This window comes from Artibeus jamaicensis, unplaced genomic scaffold, assembly GCF_021234435.1.
Source record: "Artibeus jamaicensis isolate MK-2021 breed Jamaican fruit bat unplaced genomic scaffold, CSHL_Jam_final contig_490, whole genome shotgun sequence".
Classification (NCBI taxonomy): Eukaryota; Metazoa; Chordata; class Mammalia; order Chiroptera; family Phyllostomidae; genus Artibeus; species Artibeus jamaicensis.
Window position 1 is genome coordinate 20,004,955 of NW_026521861.1, and position 21,175 is coordinate 20,026,129.

The 21,175-nt window shown below is 52.8% G+C and overlaps 1 protein-coding gene across 2 annotated transcripts in view; it reads left to right on the top strand.

Annotated features, from left to right (window-relative positions):
* The window catches only part of DOCK1 (dedicator of cytokinesis 1), a 364,555-nt gene that overhangs the window by 289,371 nt on the left and 54,009 nt on the right, over nucleotides 1-21,175 (top strand). For both annotated transcript variants that reach the window (XM_053668427.1, XM_053668428.1), the window contains exons 30-32: nucleotides 4,426-4,504; nucleotides 5,894-5,994; nucleotides 14,801-14,859. In XM_053668427.1, coding sequence (XP_053524402.1) covers nucleotides 4,426-4,504; nucleotides 5,894-5,994; nucleotides 14,801-14,859 — 239 coding nt within the window. The remainder of the gene's footprint in view (nucleotides 1-4,425; nucleotides 4,505-5,893; nucleotides 5,995-14,800; nucleotides 14,860-21,175) is intronic.

Below are 21,175 nucleotides of genomic sequence, written 5' to 3' on the forward strand. Positions count from 1 at the left end.
TCGGGAGTGACTGACCTTTTCCATGAGTCCCTCGCTTTTCTGGCCAGATACCAGCCGCATCTCTGTGTGGTTCCCTGCCATCTCCCTCCCACCATGTCCACCTCCTGCAAGCGTCTTGTTCTCCCGTGGGGTGCTCTGAACGTGACACAGTATCTGTGTTCACTGTGTCCTGATGCTCACCTACAGGGACCCTGAGCACAGAGAGTAAAGGAAGACTCGGCTTGCCGGAGGGCCGTTTCTCTCCCTCCACCACAGCGGCTCAGGGTGCGCTCACTTGTTTGCTTGTTTTATTTTATTTGGTCGGTGGGAGGCTCTGGCCACGCCGATGATTCTGAGAGACCTATTGGTGTGGCTACCAACCAAAGGTTCCCTAGGTCAGAACATTTCAGAACAGACACAGTGGCAAGGGGTTCTTATGGATGACTTGGGGGATTCTGATGGGCGAAAGGCAAGGTTTCTGCCTTCAAAGAGGGATTGGAGAATGAGAGGACTGGCTCTGGGGGTGGAGAGGTTGAGGGGACGGTACCCAGCCATAGATGCCAAAGTGCCTAAAGAGAAATTCGGTTCAGAAGAACCTCAAAGAGCAGCACATCACAGTGGAAAACCTGTGATGTAAGGTTTTCCAGTGGAAAACTCAAAATGTAAGGACTCTGTGGAGAGCCAAGGGCAGCTATTAAGTATTCTGGCATCTCTGAGCCCTCTGAGGCCTTGAGTCAGGGCACGATCTTCTGGACCAGTTTATTCATCCTTCATCCTTCCATCCTTCATCCATTTATTTATCCATCCATCTATCCATTCCTCCATCCATCCATCCATCCATCCATCTGTTTGTTTATCCCTCATCTATCCATCTATCCATCTATTCATCCATTCACCCATCCATTCATTTTTCCATCCATTCATCCATCCATCCCTTCAATCCTCATCCATCTATTCATCTACCCATTCATCCATCCATCCCTCCATCCATCCATCTATTCATCCATCTACCTATTCCTCCATCCATCCATCCACACATCCATCCATTCATCCATCCATCCACCCACCCATTCCTCCATCCATCTATCCACTCATTTCTCCATTCATCCACCCATCCATTCATTCATCCATCCACCCATTCCTTCATCCATCCATCCATCCATCCATCCATCCATCCATCCATCCATCTACCTATTCCTCCATCCATCCATCCATCCATCCATCTGTCCATCCATTCATCTAACCCTCATCCATTTCTCCATCTATCCATTCATTTATCTATTCATCTACCCATTCCTCCACCCATCTACCCATCATCCATACCTCTTCCATTCATTCATCCATTCATCTACCCATCCATCCACCCACCCACCCATCCATCCACCCACCCATCCATCTACCCATCTGTTCATTCCTGTGACTAATAGGCATTAGCACAAGTGAGGTACTGACCGGCACGTGGGTGGATAAGCAGACAGGACCATTTGGGACTAGTCTGGAGGGCCTCCCTGTCCGTGAATGCCAGTGTTTCTCAGCATAGACAGAGCCCCCAGCAAGGTGGAGGCCAGCCCACTCCCATCCCGCCTTCCCTCTCAACACCTCTGAACGAGAAGGGCTGGACCCCGAGCTGTGCGGAGCAAAGTCTGGACCCCTCATTTAGAACAGTAAGGCCTCCTGCCCCCAATGGCCTGGCCTGGCTGGTGACCCCGATCACACTCTTCTGTGACTGAAGGCGGTGGCACACAAATGCTTCCCATGCCATTTCCCTAGGTAGTTCCCTGGTGTGACATGTGTTCAGATTAACTTGTGAGTGATAGCAGATGCTGATATTCTTACCAAAAGAACCCGGTGTTTAGGTTTCTCTGGGCCCTGTTGGATCATCCATGTGCCGCCCGGGGACTTGGGCACGTGTGGCTGAGCGTGTGATCCCATCCAGGGGGACCGTGGGCTGTGATTTGTGTGTCGGGGCGGTTCTGTGGCTTCGCCTTGAACGTGGAGCTGGTGCTTTGTCTCATCTCTGCCACGTCGATCACGGCTTTAATTTGGCCTCCTTATTTTTAACTTTTCTCTGCCCAACCGCCATTCTGTGTTATTGGGTTTTATCCCAGCTTTTTAAAACACTGAGAGTGAATCTAAACGATGGAATCTCTCTCAGGCCCTGCGCCTGCTTTTGTGGTCAGTTCATTAAAAAGTGGTTGATCAGCCTCCGTATTATTCCGGCGTGGCATATTTTTTTGAAAGTCATTTGAGAAATATCTTTATTTAAGTAGCTGAAACTGTTCCAGCGCTTAATGAGAAGCAGCATATTGCAACCGCTTGAGTGGTATCTTGAGGCAAAATAATTACCCTGTAATAATAACACATGTTCTCGCAAACTTGTTCTTATCGCAGCAGGCTGGAGCGGGGTCTTCCTTAAAGCTCCGGGGGACCCTGGGGTGCTCTCGTGAGCAGCCACATTCTAAAACTGAAGGAAAAATTAAGGACAAAAAATGTATCCTGGCCACAAACCTGGTGCTTCTGTGCTTTGGAGGAGTGCATTCTCTCAGTGACAGGCGGTTGCCCTGGCCCCGCTGCATCACGGGGGTGGGACAGCTCTGATGAGTGGGTCTAATGCAGGACTGTCTGACGCGACCGCCACGGGTCCGGTGGGCAAGGCAGGCCATGTCCCCCTAGGCCTCCTGTGCCGGACATCTGAGGGCTGAATGGGACGGGGGACCCCAGCTCGAGACTGGAGGGTTTTGTGTATACAAATATGCCCCAGATTCAGTGTTTTTGTCTTGGCCCTGTGTTCGTATTGGGGTGGATGCCCTAAATGCCCGTGCTTAGCCGTTGTCACCAAATTAGCAAACTCGGCGGGGAGAGCTGTTTCCCAGATGTAACCAACCAGGCATGTCCCGAGTTTGCAGAACCTGGCCGCCCTCTGGCTGCAGGAGGGTTAGGGTCTGTGCGCTCAGTGAACGAACCTGGCCAGGATCCTCATGGGCCTCGGTCCACAGTCACTGTCACTCTGCTCCCTCCTCTCTGGGCGGCTCTGCCCACCAGGTTCTGCAGGGACGGAGACGGCAAACCAGACCACGGGCCGTTTATCGCACTGGTTTGGGTCCTGGCCCCCAGGGCTCGGTTTCTCGGTGAGAGTACTGCAAACCCCTCTCTCAGGGCCGACCACGTCCTCAGTGTGAGAGGGATGCAGTGACGTGGGGCGCGGCAGCTGGCTGTGGCGGGAGGCAGCGACGGAGATCTTTGTCTTGTAAAGATTTATTTTTATTTTTAGAGAGGAGAAGGGAGAGAGAAAGAGAGGGAGAGAAATGTCAATGTGTGGTTGCCTCTTGTGTGCCCCCTACTGGGGATGTGGCCCGAAACCCAGGCCTGCGCCCTAGACTAGGAATTGAACCAGTGACCCTTTGGTTCAGAGGCCGGCACTCAGTCCAATGAGCCACACCAGCCAGAGTGGGAGACCTTCTTAAATCCCCTTTCTCCCTCCTCCTAAGCTACCTGGCCATCCGTGGTGAGGACAGGGGCCTCTCAGGCAGGAGTGGCCAAGGAGAACACATTGTCAGAGAGCATGGTCCTAGCATGTCACCTGGGTTTCCCTTGCTCTCTGGGCTGCTTCCTGCTGCCTGAACGGAGGCAGGTGACGCCCTTTGTTGTCGGTGAGCTCAGGCTCGTTCCTTTGCACCCTGCCTTTGTGCAGAGAAAGGCGGTCATGTGAAAAGGAGGATCTGGACTGAGCTCTGTTGCCGTCAGCCTATTCTAGGGCAATAAAACAAAGTGTAGGAAACGAGCTGGTGGAAGGCTCGGCTCTCCGGGGTCATCTATGACAGCTCAGGTTGCGTCCTTCCTCACAGACCTGCGCCAGTCCAGGTTCGGACACCTGCGACGTTTTGCTCGGGGGCTTCAGAATGTACGTTATCAATGAATCAGCCGGTATTCCTGGCAGAGCTCTTGTTAAGGCACTTTCATAACTATTAAAGGCTTTTAAAAATGTTATTTAAACAAGTAAACAGTGACCGAAACCAGCATTTGAAGCATAGGACAAACGGCGCTCAGATAAGACATCCTGCCTGCGGGTGAGAGTGTTTTCAACGCCCGACTCTGAGAAGGCAGCTGAGCAGAGGCTGTTTGCTAAGACCTTGTGACTTGAGAAAAGGACTTAATTTTCACATTTTTAAAATTAGGGCTTTTTCAGTGATACTTTTCCTACATTGCTTTCAGACATCCTTATTTTGGTCTGTTTCTTTGATTTGGCATGTGCTAATTCTCTTGGTTAATTTGGAGAACGCTGCATATAATCGTCTGGGTTTTTCAGGGCAAAACCTCGCCGCTTTCACGGAGGCTGGAGAGGGCGCCTCCCAGACAGACTCGGGTCGGGTCTAACTGCAGTGCCAGCCCGACAGAGGTGCCCGAGCCTGAGTGTGTAATTATGCAATTTTTTTCTTGATCTTGCAGAGTCTTCCTGCGAGCGATTAATCAGTATGCAGATATGCTGAACAAGAAATTTCTGGACCAAGCCAACTTTGAGCTTCAGGTAAGAGGAGAGGTGTGCGCAACCTCAGCTGGGAAATCATGTTAAAACAAATTGCTCATCTGAGCCAGCATCATTTGTTTCTAATCCGCGGCCTTAATCGGTCTCCCCTGCAAGGTGTGGGAACAGCGTGCACAGTATGTACTATCGAACCTGAGCGCTGAAAACTGTGCCTTCGGGGTATTTGCTGAAGCTAACAAAGAAGGTGATGGAGCCTCTTCAAAGAGAAGGACCTGAATCAGTGACAGGCAGGCACTCGGCAGCCCCTACTTCTCAGTCAGTGTGGCCACCAGGGTTTCCTCAGACGCCTATAGTGCAGGGCGGAGGCGGAGCGGGTTCTGGTCGCTGAGCTCAGCTCGCTCTTGGAACTCAGCAGCCCCCCGCCCCCGTGTGTTTTCTCTGAACTTTGTCCTGCCACAGCGGCCTCGGCCAGGCAGAAAACTGCATACATGTTTGTGCATGTGTGTGTGTGCAGGCAAGTGTGTGTGTGGTAAGGGTGGGTGTTGCCTGGCATGAATTCCTATGTGTCTGATGTTCCTGGCCACCAGTCCGTTGTACCCTGTGTGGATGTGCTTCTGCCAGTAACGATTTGGTCGTCATTGTTACTTAGTTTCATTCACCAAAGTTTGCAAATAAAAGAGCACCCACATGCAAGTGGCCTGTTAGTTTCCGGGACAGGATCCCCCTCCGAGAGGAACCTGGGGAATTTCTGCACACTCAGTGGGTGGTCCAGGTAAAAAATACATACGGAAATGGCAGCTGGACCCCCACGTACGTTCCCTGGTGCATTGCCTCCCGAAAATTTAGCACTAAGCCATCCTTTTAGATAGAGTCCTAAGGTGCCTACACGCTCGTTCCTTTTAATCCACGTAGTCTGTACTTCTTTTAAGTTTAAAATTTTGACTTTTACATGTTTTCCTTGTCTAGTGTCAAATATGTATATAATCAGAAAAAGCCTAACCCTAACCCTAAGCCTAATAAATAGTACACACAATAGAAATGTGTGTATTATTTATTTAGTAAGGGCTCCCGTAGAGCTGGCATTTATAAAGGTGCTCGCGGCTGCCCAGCTCCACCAGGAAGACTCTGCCTGCAGTCCCCCTCTGACCTTCCAGCAGCCCTACAAGGCAGGTGCTGTCGGAACCTCCGTCTTACCTATGAGGAACCAAGCGAGGCCTAGAGGGGTGAGCTGTTGCCCTGAGTAAGTGGCGGAGCTGGATTTGCGCACGTGCCCGAGACCTCGGAGCCCATGTGCAGCCCTGAACCGCAGCCTAGTTAGCGGCTGGTCAGCAGTTTGCATGCGGTGAGAGTGGCATTGACACATCTCGGAAGTGTGCTGGGCAGACAATGCGAAGCCGTTCAACTCCCCCTCCTTCCCCACCCGGTTTTCAGCTCTGGAACAACTACTTTCACCTGGCGGTCGCTTTCCTCACACAAGAATCCTTGCAACTGGAGAACTTCTCAAGCGCCAAGAGAGCCAAAATCCTTAACAAGTAAGTCCGTGTCCTGCCCCTAAACCTTGGGCCTCAGACTCTCTTAGCATAGTTTGCGTGGCATCTCTGAGCCAACTTGGTACAAATTGAGATGTAATCACAGCGTAATGAGAGGGTGGTTTCCAGTCGGGAATCAGGTATCATTGTCTTTTCTAACTCACGAGTGGAATCAGATATAAAGTTGCAGGATTGGTTCTGGCGGGTTCAGAGTCAGTGTTAATGTGAGACTGTTAACACTGCCCAGAGTGGGAGTTTCGGGGGGCCATCACTTTTGCTGTGCGCTGCTCCACGTCGTACCACACATGGTCCACATTATTGCTTAATCCTGCCACGCCGAGTCGGAAAAGGGAGCCTCGAACGAAGCTCTTGGCAGCCAGGCCACTGTTGAAGGGCTCCCTGCGGAGCTGGGGCAGCTGCAGGAGACAGACAAGGGGCCGACTCCCGGTCCCAGGAAAGGGAGGTTTCCTTCCCCGGTTTCTTCCCCACCTGCGGGGCAGTGATTTCACACTTCCCGGGGTGCCCCTTGCCGAAGTATTTTTGAGATGAGTTCTCAGATGGGCCCCTCACTGCCCCCTCATCAGTTCCCGTCGGTCGCAGCGTGATACCTCTGTAGTTTCCTGCCTGTCCCAGGGCTCTGCCGCCCTGGCCACTCACTGAGATTAGGGATTCCAGAGGGGGACTCCAGGTGGCCACGGCTCAGCCTTTCTCGTGTTCTGTGCGTGGACATCTTACTCGCGGGCAGGGCGAGGGCATGTTGTCCCGGGTAGTCAGCATTCGTTCACCGACTTTTTAATGAGCATGTACTACGTGCTGGTGCCATTCTGAGCACTCTGTGTGCGCTTTTCACCTATAATCCTTCAAATAAAACTTGTCAGGGTCTCCTAGCATTGTTCCTTTCCAGAGGAGGAAGGTGAAGGCCTGTGACCAATGTCACATGCGTCATTCTGACCCAGGCAGTTCAAGGCTCAGGGTTCGCCCCTGGGCTGCTGCTGGTCCTGAGGTCCTTCCATCTGCACCCACCTAAGTGAAGGCCAGCTTCCCCAGCATCTCTCCTCCGAGTGTCCTCAGGGGAGGGGCTCCGAGCTGTTGGTCATGGACGGAGCCCGAGCTCTCACTCAGAGGAGTGATGGACGTGCCCCTGGACAGCACGGGCCCAGTGGGGGCCCCGGGACTGCGGGAGGGTGTGCTGAGCAGCGGCCCCTCCTCAGAGCCAGCCTGGGTTTTCATTGCTGGCTCTGGTGGCACCTTCTGGGGACCGGCCAACAGGAATGTGGCCACTTTGCCTTGGGGCATCTGCAGAGCTAGAGGTGGTGACGGTTGTTGCTGTCCTTGTGTGAACGCTGTCACAGTGAGAGGTATTACCATAAGCGCACATGCTGAGAACCACACGGCATGGCATGTCCACAGCCACCTGGAGCACGGGATTCTGCTCGTTTGCTCCAAGAAGGGAAGCCAGATGCTACAGGCAGAGTCACCTGTGCACGTCACCTGCATAGGTGTGTGCAGGGCTCACGGTGTGGTGACCCACACCCAGCTCCAGGCGATGGCAGAGCGCACCCGACACTTCCTTAGAGACGCCTGAGGGAGGAGTGAGTTTAAACCAGAACCTGCCTTTAGGAAGCTGGCCTGTCCCCAGGGGCGTTTGCCAGGCCAGGGCGGCTCCACCCTGCGTTCTTTCGCTTGTTAGTTGGGCATCACCCTGAGCTGAACATCAGTAAATACGTTCTCCGCACAGGGCTTTGGCCGCCAAAGAAAGCGATTGCTTCCCTCAAAGCCCTGTGTGTTCACAGGCTTCAAAGCCAAGGAAAATTAACCTCAGCTGGCCCGGTCTTCCCCTCCAGAGTCGGCAGCACTGGGGCTGGGGTGCCTGGCAGGGTCACCTGGGGGTGCTGTGCTTGTGTGTTTGGAAGGACAGTTGACGGGCGACAATGTGTTAGTTTCAGGTGTATGACATGATGGTTCCACACCACAAAGTGGTCACTGCAATGACTCAGCTTGCCATGTGTCCCTACAGTTAGAAAAAGCTTTTTCTTTTTTTTAAATTATTTTATTGATTATGCCATTACATTTGTTCTATTCCCCCCCTTATTCCCCTCCACCCTGCACACCCCCTCCCCCACCATTCCCCCTGCTTTAGTTTATGACCACGTGTCTCAAGTTCTTTAGATTCTATATTTCCCCTACTATTCTTGCCCTCCCCCTATTTTCTATCTATGGTCTGTGTTACTTATTTTCTGTACCTTCTCCCCCCTTCTCCTCCCACTCCCCTGATGCTAACCCTTCATGTGATCTTCATTTCTATGGTTCGCTCCTGATCTAGCTGTCCTCTTAGTTTGCTTTTGTTTTAGGTGTGGTTCTTAATAACTGTGAGTTTGCTGTCCTTTCACTGTTCATCTTTTTTATTTTCTTTTTCTTAGGTAAGTCCCTTTAACATTTCATATAATAAGGGCTTGGTGATGATTAACTCCTTGAATTTGATCTTATCTGAGAAGCACTTTATCTGTCCTTCCATTCTAAATGAAAGCTTTGCTGGATAGAGCAATCTTGGTTGTAGGTCTTTGGTTTTCATGACTTGCAGTACTTCTTTCCAGCCCCTTCTTGCCTGTAAGGTCTCTTTTGAGAAATCAGCTAACAGTCTGATAGGAATTCCTTTGTAGGTGACTGTCCCCTTATCTCTTGCTGCTTCTAGGATTCTCTCCTTCATTTTAATCTTGGCTAATATGATTATGATGTGCCTTGGTGTGTTCCTTTTTGGGTCCAACTTCTTTGGGACTCTCTGAGCTTCCTGGATTTCCTGGAAGTCTATTTCCTTTGCCAGATTGGGGAAATTTTCCTTTATTATTTGTTCAAATAAGTTTTCCACTGGTGGCTGTTCCTCTTCCCCTTCTGGTACCCCTATAATTCGGATGTTGGAGCGTTTAAAGATGTCCTGGAGGTTCCTTAGCCTCTCCTCATTTTTTTTTTAAATTCTTGTTTCTTCATATTTTCCTGTTTGGTCATTTTTTTCTTCCTTCTGGTCCATTCCCTTGATTTGAGTCCCAGTTTCCTTTCCATCACTATTGTTTTCCTGTGCATTTCCCTTCATTTCAATTAGTTTAGCCTTCATATGTTCCTCTAATTTGTGGCTAAAATCAGCCAGTTCTGTTAGCATCCTGATCACCAGTGTTTTGAACTTTGCCTCTGATAGGTTGGCAATTTCTTGTTAACTTAGATTTATGGACTCTGGGGCTCTGAGTTCTTCTTGAGCCATGTTTTGATCTGTTTGCACCTGTTACGTATGAGGAGTGGAGCCTTAGGTGTTCATCAGGGCGGGACCACCCAGGTGGCTGGTTTGTATGTGGGGGCGGGATCAAAGAGGAGCAATGGCAGTCCCCTCTGCTCCTTCCTGTGCTGGGGCCTGTGAGGTCTGTCTCACTGCTCGCTCCTTTGCTGGTTTATCTGGGTGCGAATGTGTGACCATGGTCAGCCTGCTGCCTTGCACCTTCACTGGGTCCGCCTGTTGCTACCCCACACCTGGGATTGGCCCTTGGCTGCCTGGGTCAGGGGATCTTTTTCGCCCAACCCTCTCTGCTGCTGGCTCCGCCCCTCTTACTGTTTTGGCTGAGGGTTTGTTGTTGTTGGACTCCGTATTGTTCAATTTTCTGTGGTTTGGCTGCATTTATTGTTGCTAAAACTTTGTTATTTTCAGATTTGGTTGTGCGAGAGGGCAAAGTGTTTCCACCTACGCCTCCATCTTGGCGGAAGTCAGAAAAAGCTTTTTCTTGTAGGGGCAGCTTTTAAGACTGACTTTCTAGCAGCTTTCAAATGTGCAACACTTTTATTGGTGCCAGTCTCCATGCTGCAGGCTGCACCCCACGACTTGTTTGTTTGGTCTCTGAGGGTCCACATGTCTGGAACCTGCACCCCAGACACCCCCGCTCCCCAGCAACCACCGCTCTCTCCTCTGTATCCTTGACTTTGGTTTGTTTGATTTGTGTTCGAGTCCACGTGCGAGTGAAATCACGTGGCGTTTGTCTCTCTCACCTGTTACACCAAGTGTGACTCCCTCAAGGTCCGTCCACGGTGCTGCTGATGCCCAGGGCTGTCCGTTTCACGGCTGGAGAGCATTGCACTGAGTGCGTGGGGGGCGGGGCAGTGGGTTTGCAGTCGTCGGGGAACACGGTGCGGTGACGACAGTAACACGGGAACAAAGCCCGTGTCTCACGTTCTCACAACCGCCAGCCGGCTCCCGCCCCACCCGCATGCGCCCGCCTCCCTCACCATTCCTTCCCGGCGGGCACCTGGGTGCCCCCAGATCTCGGCGACTCAAACAACACTGCAGCCACCGTAGAGGTACACATGTTTGCTTTCTGTTTTTGAATTAATTAGTGTTTTCACTTTCTTCAGATGAATTCCAGAAGTGGAATTGCTGGGCCATTTAGGGATCCCGTTTTTTATTTTTCTGGGGAACCTTCACACTGTTTTCCCCAGCGGCTGCGCTAATACGTGTCCCACGAGGACCCCTTTCTCTCGCCAGCACTGGTGGTTTCTTGTCCTTTTGGTAACAGGCGTCCTGACAGACGGGAGGAGGCGGGGTCCAGCTGCAGCTCTGATGTGCGTCCCCCATAGTTAGCGACGCTGAGCATCTTCCCATGTGCCTGTCAGCATCTCTGTGGGAAAAGTCTCTGCTTAGGTCCTCTGTCCGTTTGTTTAATTGGGTCTCCCATTGAGTAGGTTACCTTTGTACTTTGTTGATGGTTCCCCTCGCTGTGCAGAAGCAGCTTGGGCTGACGGAGTCCACTCCTTCGTCTCTGCTTTGTCGCCGTTGCCTCTTGAGCCAGATCCCAAAAAAGTATCCCAAGAGTGACGTCAGAAAGCTCGCTGCCCCTGTGGTCTCCTAGGAGCTTTATTGTGTCCGATTACTGTGTCCTTCCTGCTTCCGGCCACAGCGTCAACACTTCATGACCGACGTGCACACTTACTTCAAAACAGCAAAGCCTGCATGAGGAATGGTTGAAGACATCTCACCCACACGCTAACATTTTCTAGACGCACACCCAGTGTCCAGATAGGTTTTGATTTTTTTTTTAACTGTGATGGTAAAGAGAGAGTGCGCCCCTGTTCTGTGCCCAGCTAGGCCAAGGTCCCGGGCCGGGGACCAGGGAGATGAAGTTCACAGTCTGGAGGGGGAGCCTCAGTGCTAACCGGCTCCTTGGCAGCCTGGACACAGGCTTGCAGGACTCAGCCTGGGGGACCAGAGGGCCTCCTGCCAGTGGGGACTCCAGGCTGAGGAGCTCACCGGGCCGGCTCACCAGAGCCAACAGTCAACAAGCAGCTGGTCCCACAAGGGGACACTGGGTCCCGGGGTACCTGGTCTGCTCTGCAGGGTGTTAAAGAGTTGCTCTGGGCCATTGACGTGAGTGGTGTGGCCCGGGGCGCAGGACACGAGGTCCAGCGATACGGGAAGTGGCCCCAGGGTCTGAGCAAACGGACTGTAGACTCAGAGCACCGCAGAGCATAACTCACGTGCTCACGTTCTTCTGGAGGGAAGGCCCGTTTAGTAGCCTCTGGTGGTCTCCATCCACATGAAGGGCTTCCTGTGAGAGCCCCTCCCTGATGCTTCCCCCTGCCCCCGGCGGCCCTGCAGCTGCTCACATCTGTCAAGGTGACGGCAACATGGCCCGAACAATAGAAAACTCCAGCATCACAGCTCTGCCTTTGGGTCCCTCTTGTTACGCCATTCGTCCCCCCAATGACCGAGGCTGGGCGTGATGAGGACGCCCCTCCCGAAGACCTCCCCCAGAGCCAATGGGACACCGTCGTAGCAGAAGGAGCCCCGGGCACTGAGAGCTGCTTAGGTCAAACCTGGACCGAATGCAAGATGTGCCAATGACCCACGGAATAAACAACCCCTAGGAACCAAAAATCGTAATAAGAAAATTTCACTGACGCAACCCTCAGACATGGCGACGGAACGCTAACCTGGGCCTTGATGTCTTCCTCCCAGCACCCTGTCCCCACCCCCAGCCCTCGACACTGTCAGGGCTCGGCAGGCGGAGCCAGGCGCGAAGGGGTGGGCTCGAACGAGCAGCCAGCTGGGTGAGTCTGGGACGCAGGACGTCACACGTGCTCCCCTGGGGCCTGTGGCTCGTGACTGGACAAGTCGTCTGCACTGGAGACCAGCCTCCATTCAGGAAGAGAGGGGGCTGTGGTTCTAGCCTCTTGCACGTTCAAGTGCATAGGAGGGGCGGGAAGCCCAGGAGATGGGCTGGACCGTGGCCCTGCGCCGACTTCCTGCGGGAAGAGCTCAGTGCCCTGCGTGTGTCCTCGAAGCAGTGCCGTGCTGGGCGTGATACGACTCCTTGAGGCATGGGGCCCGCCACAGCCTGTGTCTGAGGCTTATTCCGATGGGTCCCATCTGGGGTCCCGCCCCCAGGTCCCCTCTCCTTCCATGCCCATCCCCATGTCCCATCCCTCCTCCCACCCCTGCGTGTCTGTGCGCCCCAGGACCCCACCTCTGCTCTGCTCCCAGAGCTGCCCAAGTGTTTCCCCTTCCATCCCCTTGTCGGGATCTTACTCCCCGCGGTGCCGTCGCCCCTCTAGTCTTGGTCCTGGGCCTTCGCACTCTGTTCCGCTCCTAAGATGGCATTTTTCAAACCGGGCGTGTCCCCCCTGGCCGAGCCAGGCCACGCGTCCGCGGGCCCTGGTGCTGGCTTCCCAGAGCCATCGGCCATCTGTGACGCTCCACGCAGACCAAGGGGCCGACAGCAGCGGAAGTTTACTGCCTCACTGTCACAGAGGCCGGACATCGTCCCAAACACCAGGAGGGCCCTCACTTTCCACTTACAAGACAGTGACGCTCTCTGAAAAGCATCAACCAGACGTCGTGACACCCGCCCCTCACCCCCATCAGCGGAGAGGACTGTGTAGGGAGAGGCAGACGCCCCTCGGGTGGCTCCCGCGTGACGCGATCGCAGCCACTAAACCCACCACAGCAGGGGCTCCCACACCACGTCTTCCTGAGCTGGGGGCTCCCTCTGAGTGGAGGGTCGTCATCCTGCTGAGCGAGGGGTCGAGTCGAGGCCAGCCAGGTGCAGACACCGCGGGGGCTCAGCCCGGCCTCAGCGGCTCTTCCTTCCGGAGCCTCTGTCCCGGGAGTTGCGGTGAGAAGAGTACATAAAGCTTGTGCTCGTCCATCAGGGACAGGGACCCTCAGGGCCTCTGGCCTCCTCTAGACACGTGGTGGTGGGGGCGGAGGCGTTTTACTCTCGCCCCCTCATGCCGCCGCCCTGCCTCGCCAGACGCCCTTCCCCCAGAAGTGTCGGTGTCCTGGGGCAGCAAGGACCTCACTCGCCGGCCACCAGAGGAAAGCCGAGCCCCGGCTGTGGGCACGGCTTCACCTCCTCTGTCCTCTTACCCTGGCACAGGCTGGGGGCCACCAGCCTCCCGGGTGACACGTAGCCAGTCCTGTGCCACAGCAGGGGCAGGACCCCTGTGTCACTTGCTCAGGAGCAAAATGGGATTTGGAAAAAATGGCTCCACAGGCCTCAGAAGGACACAACTTAGCCCTGCTCAGGTCACACACACTCGGGTGATTGGGGTGCCCCCCAGACATTGAAGGGCACTCTCACGTCGCCCACAGACTCGGAGTCAGTCGCTTTGCTGCTGGTGACAAGCCTGTCCCCACTGTGGCAAAGGCGATGGATGCGGTCCCCTGCACGGGCCGCCCGTCTCTCCCTGGCCCAGTTCTCCTGCAGCCGCGCTCCCTGGTGGTCGGGCCTGGCTGCGAGTTCATGCCTTCCTCAGGGGACCGGCCTGTCCCTCTAGGGAGGGGCTGCGGCTGTTGTTCAGTGGCACCCTCTGTTCGATGGCTGCTGCCACCGAGGTTGACCCCATTCAGGGAGCTGCCAGGGAGGTGGGGTTTGTGTCCCTGGCCCAAAATGGTCATGCCGCTGGTCCCCTCTCCTGCCCCAGTGGACAGACGGGGGTTCCAGGCACCGAGGCTCTTCTGACAAGGCGGCTGCAGGCTGTAGTTTGGATGCACCAGCTAGAATCCAACTTCAGGGCCGCGACGTGCTCAGTGCTCTGTTCTCAGATGACCTTGTCACACCAGCCGACGAGCGGGGGACAGGGCAGGCCCCCCCGACACAGCTGCGAAGCCGTCATTCTGTACGATCATTTCACAAGTTATTATGTTTAATATAATCAGGCTTTTCCTTGGGCAATAAAGGGAAAGTTAAATTGCTCACAAACTAATAAAGGTTTATCTTCTGAAGCATCAAATTCTGTTTACTCTGAAAACACACACCTCGTTTGCTGACCCACTGGGAGGAAAATTAGCGTTTGTTTTCCCTGATAAACCACAAAGCGGAGGGAATGTTGGTTGGCATCTCGTGGACGTACTTGGTGGAGGGTTTTCCTGTTCTGACCGAAGACTCCAGGGCATACTGTCCGCCAGGGACACACTCACTGGGAGCAGGGTGCGGGATGCCGGAGGCGTCCGCAATGCGTGGACACTGACTCCACCCACGGAAAACGAACTCCCTCTCAGGCCGCGCAGCCAGGTTCCCTTCCTGGGGACTGAGTAGGGACTGAGGTTGCATGCCCTCATTACTCCCCACGTCCGCCCCACGCCGCACAGTGGGAGGGCGCAGTGTGGTCTGTGGTGATGGGTAAGTGAGCTTCCCCGCCAGGGTTCCCCTCCCTCCCTGCCCTTTGGCTGTTTGTCGCCATGACGGACGCCTGCAATGGCCCTGAAAGCTAACCCACGTCGGGTTTTTGGTGCACGCCAGAATGACTCAGCGTTTTTCCTGTCCCTGGTTGTCAGGTACGGAGACATGAGGAGGCAGATCGGCTTTGAAATCAGAGACATGTGGTACAACCTCGGTGAGTAGCTGCAATCTCTGGCCATCGTGGGGACTTCGGGACTCTGCGGCTGTGATGACCTGACCCTGTGTGTCGGTGTGGGGCTTGCAACAATTGTAATCACTTCTGTTCTTGGAGAAAATGTGGTCTTCTTTGCCGTAATTGTTTCCAGTAAGAGGAAGGAGACCGAGCAAAAGGAAGAAGACCCATTAGGTAGGACAAATGGAAGAAGCGGCGGAGCACCACCGTCTGGTGACAGGCGGGCACAGCTTGGCCGTGGAGCTCTGGCTCTGGGGCATGGCTCATGTGCCCCCATGTGTCAGGCCGTGGGGTTCACTCCCCCCGCTGTGTGAACCTTCACCACTTCCACGGACGCTAATTTCCAAAGGGTCTGACCACCTACTCAGAGCCCGACCCTGGGCTCAGGGACAGCACCACCAGGTGGTGGCCACGCACCGTGCTCATGCAGTTGTAGCGACAAGTGTGTGTAAGGTAGGAAATTAACGTAGGTGGTCACCACCGTCCGCTCCCCTCTTAGCGCCACTCTGGCTGTACCGGGCAAGCGCAGGGCATGGTGTTCTCATTTTCTTTGGTCTCACAGCTTTTTCTCGTTTCCCTTTGGTTTCTTCTTTGACCCATTGATGGTTCAAGGGTATGTTTCTAATTTCCATTGTTTGTGAATTTTCTAAGTGTTCATCTGTTACTGATGTCTAGTTTTAATTCAGGATAAAAAGGAAAGAGATACTGGGTGTGATTTTAATCTCTTTAAATTGGTGAAGACTTGTTTTATAACTTAATATTTGATCTTTTCTGGAGAATGTTCCTCACGTACTTGAGAAAAAAGAATGTGTCTTCTGCTACTGGTGGTGGAACATTCTGTTTTACGTGTGTTCGGTCCCTTGTGTCTATATTGTCGCCTTTACTAGTGAAGAAAGATCTCAGAAACGACCTAACTTTACACTTCAAGCAACCAAGAAGAACAAACTAAGCTTAAAGTTAGCAGAAGGAAAGAAATAATAAAGATTACAGCTGAAACAAATAAAATAGAAATATAGAAAAAATTTTTAAAACTCAGAGTTGGTTTTTTGAAAAGATGAATAAAATTGACAAACCTTCAGTTAATTTGTTTTAAAAAAGGAGAAAAGACTGAAATAAAATCGGAACTGAAAAGAGAGATTACAACTAATACCATAAAAATAAAAACGTACCTGATAAGAAACAACTATGAACAATATCATGTCAATAAATTTGGTAAACCTAGAAGAAATGGATAAACTCCTAGAAACATACAACCTGCCAGGACTGGATCGTGCAGAATTAGACGATCGGAACAGACTATGAGTAAGGAGACTGAATCAGCTTTCAAAAGCTTCCCAACAGAAAGCCAAGACCTGATGGCTTCACTGCTGAGTTCAACCCAACATTTAAAGAAGAATTAATTAACCCTAATCCTTCTCAAACTCTCCCAAAGAAATTGAAGAGGTGAGGACACTCCCAGACTCATTTTATGAGGCCAGCATTACCCTCATACCAAAGCCAGTCAGAAACACTATGAGAAAATAAAATTATAGGTCACTGTCTCTGACGAACACAGATGCAAAGTTCCTCAACAAAATACTAGCAGACCGAACTCAACAGCCCAGGAAAAGGATCATGCTGTGTGGTCAACCGGAAGTCATCCCTGGGATGCAAGGGTAGCTCAACATACTCAAATTAATAAAAGTAATACCCTGCCTCAACAGAGTGAGGGATAAAAATCATGACTTTCAATAGAAGCAGATAAAGCATTTGACAAAATTCAACATCCTTTCATGATCAAGAATTCTCAACAAAGGAGGTGTAGAAGGATTTTACCTTCACATAATAAAGGCCATAGGACAAGTTCATGATAATATCATACTCAGTGTTCAAAGGCCTTTTCTTTAAGATCGGGAACAAGACAAGGATGCCCACTCTCACCACTCCTTATTCAACGTAGTGCTAGAAGTTTGAGCCAGAGAAATAAGACAAGAAAAACAAATGAAGACATCCACACCAGAAAGGAAGAAATAAAAATATCTCTAGCTGCAGGTGACATGGTCGTCTATATTTAGAGTGGCCATCAACATATCAAAATGTGTCCATGTCACTTGATTAACAGCTGTTGCCGCAACTCAGCTCATTCTGGCTCCCCAGGCCCACCCCTCCCTCTCTGGGGCCCCTCCACCGAAGGCTTACTGACTGACTCGGAGGGGACCTCCAGAGCTCTGCTGGACCCTCAGACCTGATGGGTGGGGCCACCTGCCTTTTCATTTTTTTTTAAAAATTATTTTCAAGGTCATCTCTGGAGTCCCTGAGCTGGATCCCCTCTTTGAAACTGCTTCCATTTCCTCTCATCCATGTCCATGACAGCGAGGAAGAAAGGGGAGAGGAGCCCAGGGCCATCTGAGCTGCACGGTGGTGACACCTCCCAGCCTCGTGAAGGCTGGGCCTTCCAGGGATGCACCCTCTGGTGTCAACCGCATCTTCGAAGCCCTTTGGGAGTGGTTGGTCCTCTGGACCTTATGTATCCAGATAGTCAGAGTTGTTATCTGTCATTGTGCCTCAAATGGGCAGAGTCAAGTGACTAAGACTTTTGACTCGCTATGTCAAGGAATCGGTGGAGGGAGCAGACACCCCGTCACCATTCTGTCGGTTGCTAATGTGAATACTGTGGTTCACGCACAAGACGTGTTTTGCAGCCTTCCAGCTGGGACCATCGACTCTGGCCTCAGAAGCAGCCAAGGGGTCAAGTGTAAACTATGACCGAGGTCACTGAACCAGGGCAGGGACTTGGTAACAGCAGGGAATGGCAACCGTCCAGCAACCTGACCAGGTTTCCAGCTTGTAAAAGAATTCAGTTGTTTTTGGATCTGCCCACAGCAGCCCCCAGCATGGCCAGGAATAGCTGCTTGGGTTGCCTCAGGCAGCCTGGCTCTGCCACTGCGAATCTCAGACCTTACGTCTGCCGAGAGTGTCATTGTGGAGGCCACCACCTAGAAGAAACCTGTGACAGCACATCAGTCCCCCAAGGTGGGCACGTCCTGTTTTCTACACAGCTTTTTTTTTTTTTAACAGGCACAGTTTTGGAAAGGCATTGACAAGGTGAGCTAACCAGCTCTGCCTAGAAAATAAAAATAGAAGTCAGATACACGTACCGTCTTACCGATCACCACCTGTGGTACGGTCAGGCCTGGAGCTCAAGGTCCACGAGACCGTGTCTTCCTGGGACCGTCCAGTGACATGTGGGTGCTGTCTCAGCCGCCCCTCTGCAGCCCCACAGCCGGGGTCTGGCGCTGGTTTGCTCGCTGCGAGGCAGGTGCCCCACAGGACAGAGCAGCGTGATTCTCTTTGCTCCTGACCTGTCAGATACGGAGTCAGAAAGGGAAAATCAAAGGCAGCCTCTCCAAAAACGAGCAGCTGGGGCGATGCCTACTGCCGGCTCTTGTCCTTAATCAAGCTCAGCCCCCAGGGGAGCGCTGCCCTGTGGCTTCAGCTGCCTGGGTTTACGTTTTGTTTACTACGAGCAACACACTGCCCCTGTGGCCACGGTTGGGCCGGGACAAACGTGCTCCCAGCAAGGCCCTTCTTCATTCGGCCAGTTCTGCCAGCGACATTTTTCAGGCAGGATTCCCTCCGGGGGTGTTTCTGGGGACGGGACAAACTGCGGGCTTTTCATTAAGCCCCCCGTACAACGAGGCCTAACCAGTTGGACTGGGCAATGGCAACTTTGCTCTGAGTGCCCTGGAATCAGACTGGGTTTAACGTCGGGGTATCTGGACACAACTGGGAGCAGGTCGCCCACCCCCCACCCAGCCCTGGGAGGCTGCTCGGTCCCCACGGGAGGCCATACGCAGCCCCACAGTCTGTGACAGGAGCCAGGTCTCTAGGCCAGGATTAAAGAATTTGGGGGTGGTGACCGGCAGACCGCCACTGTGATGGAAGGTGAATTGTCCTCATTGTGACCTGATAATCAGCTTGTTCTTCCCTTGTCTCCACGAGAAAGGAAAATGCACCTTTTTTCCTTGAAGTCCCCATTGCCAGTGCCACCTGGATCCTCACTGATGTCAAACCTGAGGTCACTGTTAAATTTGAGCCGGATGTGCCCCAGGTGAAGTCCACGATCAAAGGTCCAAAAGAACCCAAAAAGATGAGACCGCTGGGGGACATCACCTCACCCTTGCTCACCTTGAAGACCCTGCCTCCTAGAAGGTGTCCCCCCTGCCAGTGTCTCCTGCGTTCCCCACAAGGGTTGTGGTTGAAGATGAGGCGCCCGGCTCAGTGACTTGTTTTTCCTTCCCTGCATCAACCACCACTTGTTGCCACCTCTGCATCCCCTCCCCCGCTGGGAGCTGCAGGAGCCACCTGTCCTGCAGAGCTCTCTCTGTGACCCTCAGGTTGTAGCTGATGGGCCACTCACTGTCACCGTCGACTGTTTCCTGAAACAGTGGCTCTGACATTTCCAGACATAATATAAGAGGGGTGTCGCCGACAAGGCCGGAGATGATGGCGCTCTTAAGTGACCGCTGTGCAGCTGTGACAGGCCTCCCAGCACATGGGGCGCCTGGGCAAGTGACGAGAGTCCCATCCGTGCGGCCTTAGTCCAAACAGTGATTAGTTAGTAAGATGAATATGAAGTCTTAATGATAGTCAGATTCCTGTGGAAGGTTTCCCTCTGTGAATGGGTTTCATTCCTCACAGTACAAGTGTTAGGCATGTGTTAGTTTAGGCTGATGTGAGGACTGTGTGTCTTGTTTGGTGCAGTTATTTATAAAAGCCCAAGTTTGTTTAATGGTTCTCACAGAAGTCTGTATTCGCTGAGTTATAAAGAAAACGGAGTTCTTTAGACTACCCGTTGTACTTCCTGAGTGTCTAAAAATATTGTTCAGGTTGATTAACTCTGGGTAAATTGCTGGTGTTAATAACGAAATGTCACAGATAATTCACTCAAGCATTTAATTCTTGCACATTGTTCCAGCACATGTTGGAAAGGAAATAAAATAAATGATAATGGTGTGGAGTGAAAACAAGTTAAGATATTTGACACGAAAGACAAGAGGTGGGGATCTGGAAGGCTATTTTCTCCCGAAGACCCTCCTCGGAGGTGGATCACTTCCCCCAAGGCCAAGTCCACTCCCCTTTTTTCAGAAACGGGTTTTCAGGGCGCTGAAGTGGGGCGCAGTGGCTTCCTCCCGGCCTTTCCTCCGACATCGTCCGGCTCATTCCAAGTTCCCGGTCAGCCCACCCACGTCACTGCCAGTGCTCAGGGCAGCATCTCACCGAAGGGTACAGGGCCGCCGCGGGAGTGAGCACACGGGGGCAGGACCCCCCTCTTGGCGGAGTGGGCGACGACCACAGCGCCAGCCCAGCCCGGCCGTCTCTGCGCAGGAGGACTTTCCTATGGACAGCGCGTCCACAGCCTGTGAGCGGAAGGCGGGGCTTGGGAAGATGTGACTCCAAGGTCTCCAACAAAAGTAATTGAAATAGGAAAGAAGAAGGGTTTGGTGCCCGCACAGAGGAAATGTCTACTTCCTGGGGAACTCGGTTTGGAATTGTGACACCCGGCAGTGCTGGATGAAATGGCAGGTCTCTGTCCCCCATGGCTGGCTCCCTCTTACGGCAGACAGACAAGGGGGCTGGTGGACAGTCGGCACCATTTCCGTTACAGGGAGATGGAGAGTCCCGCCCTGCCCGGGAGACCCAGGACAGGCAGGCGGGGGATGAGGGCCAGGGCTGACGCTTCCGAGCCACGCCCACGGTGTCCCCATCTGCCTCTCCATCGCCGCTGACCAGCGTGCCGGCCTGGGCCATGGCCCATGTCCTGCACTGGGGGGGGGGGGCGGGAGAAGTACCCACACTCCGGGGGGGTGCTGACAACAGGAGACCATGCTGTGGGGCGGCAGGGCCGTGGGGACATTCAGTGCCAGCTGCTCCGTTTTGCAAAAAAATAAGTAAAGTTGATTGGCATCAGATCTGTTAAAAAAAAGAGGCGTGGTCGCCTTCTCCCAAGGTGTTCATGGGAATTCAATGAGACATTCTCTGCTCGGCTCGTCTGAAGTGCTTAGTAAATGTCAGCTAATGTTATGATCATTCTTATTCATAAAGGCAAGAGCATGTGTTTAACTAAACAACTTTGTAGAAACCTGTTGTGAATTCCTTAGTCGTGTCTGGATAAGGTGGGTGAGTTACGATGCATGAAGTAGTTACTTAAATACGCATTTGCCGATCAAACAGCAGCAGCCAAAGAAGGCGGAGTCGTGTCTGTTTTCACGGCCCCCGTTCTGGGGCCAGTGCTTTGCTGTCTGAGATTGGGGTCATT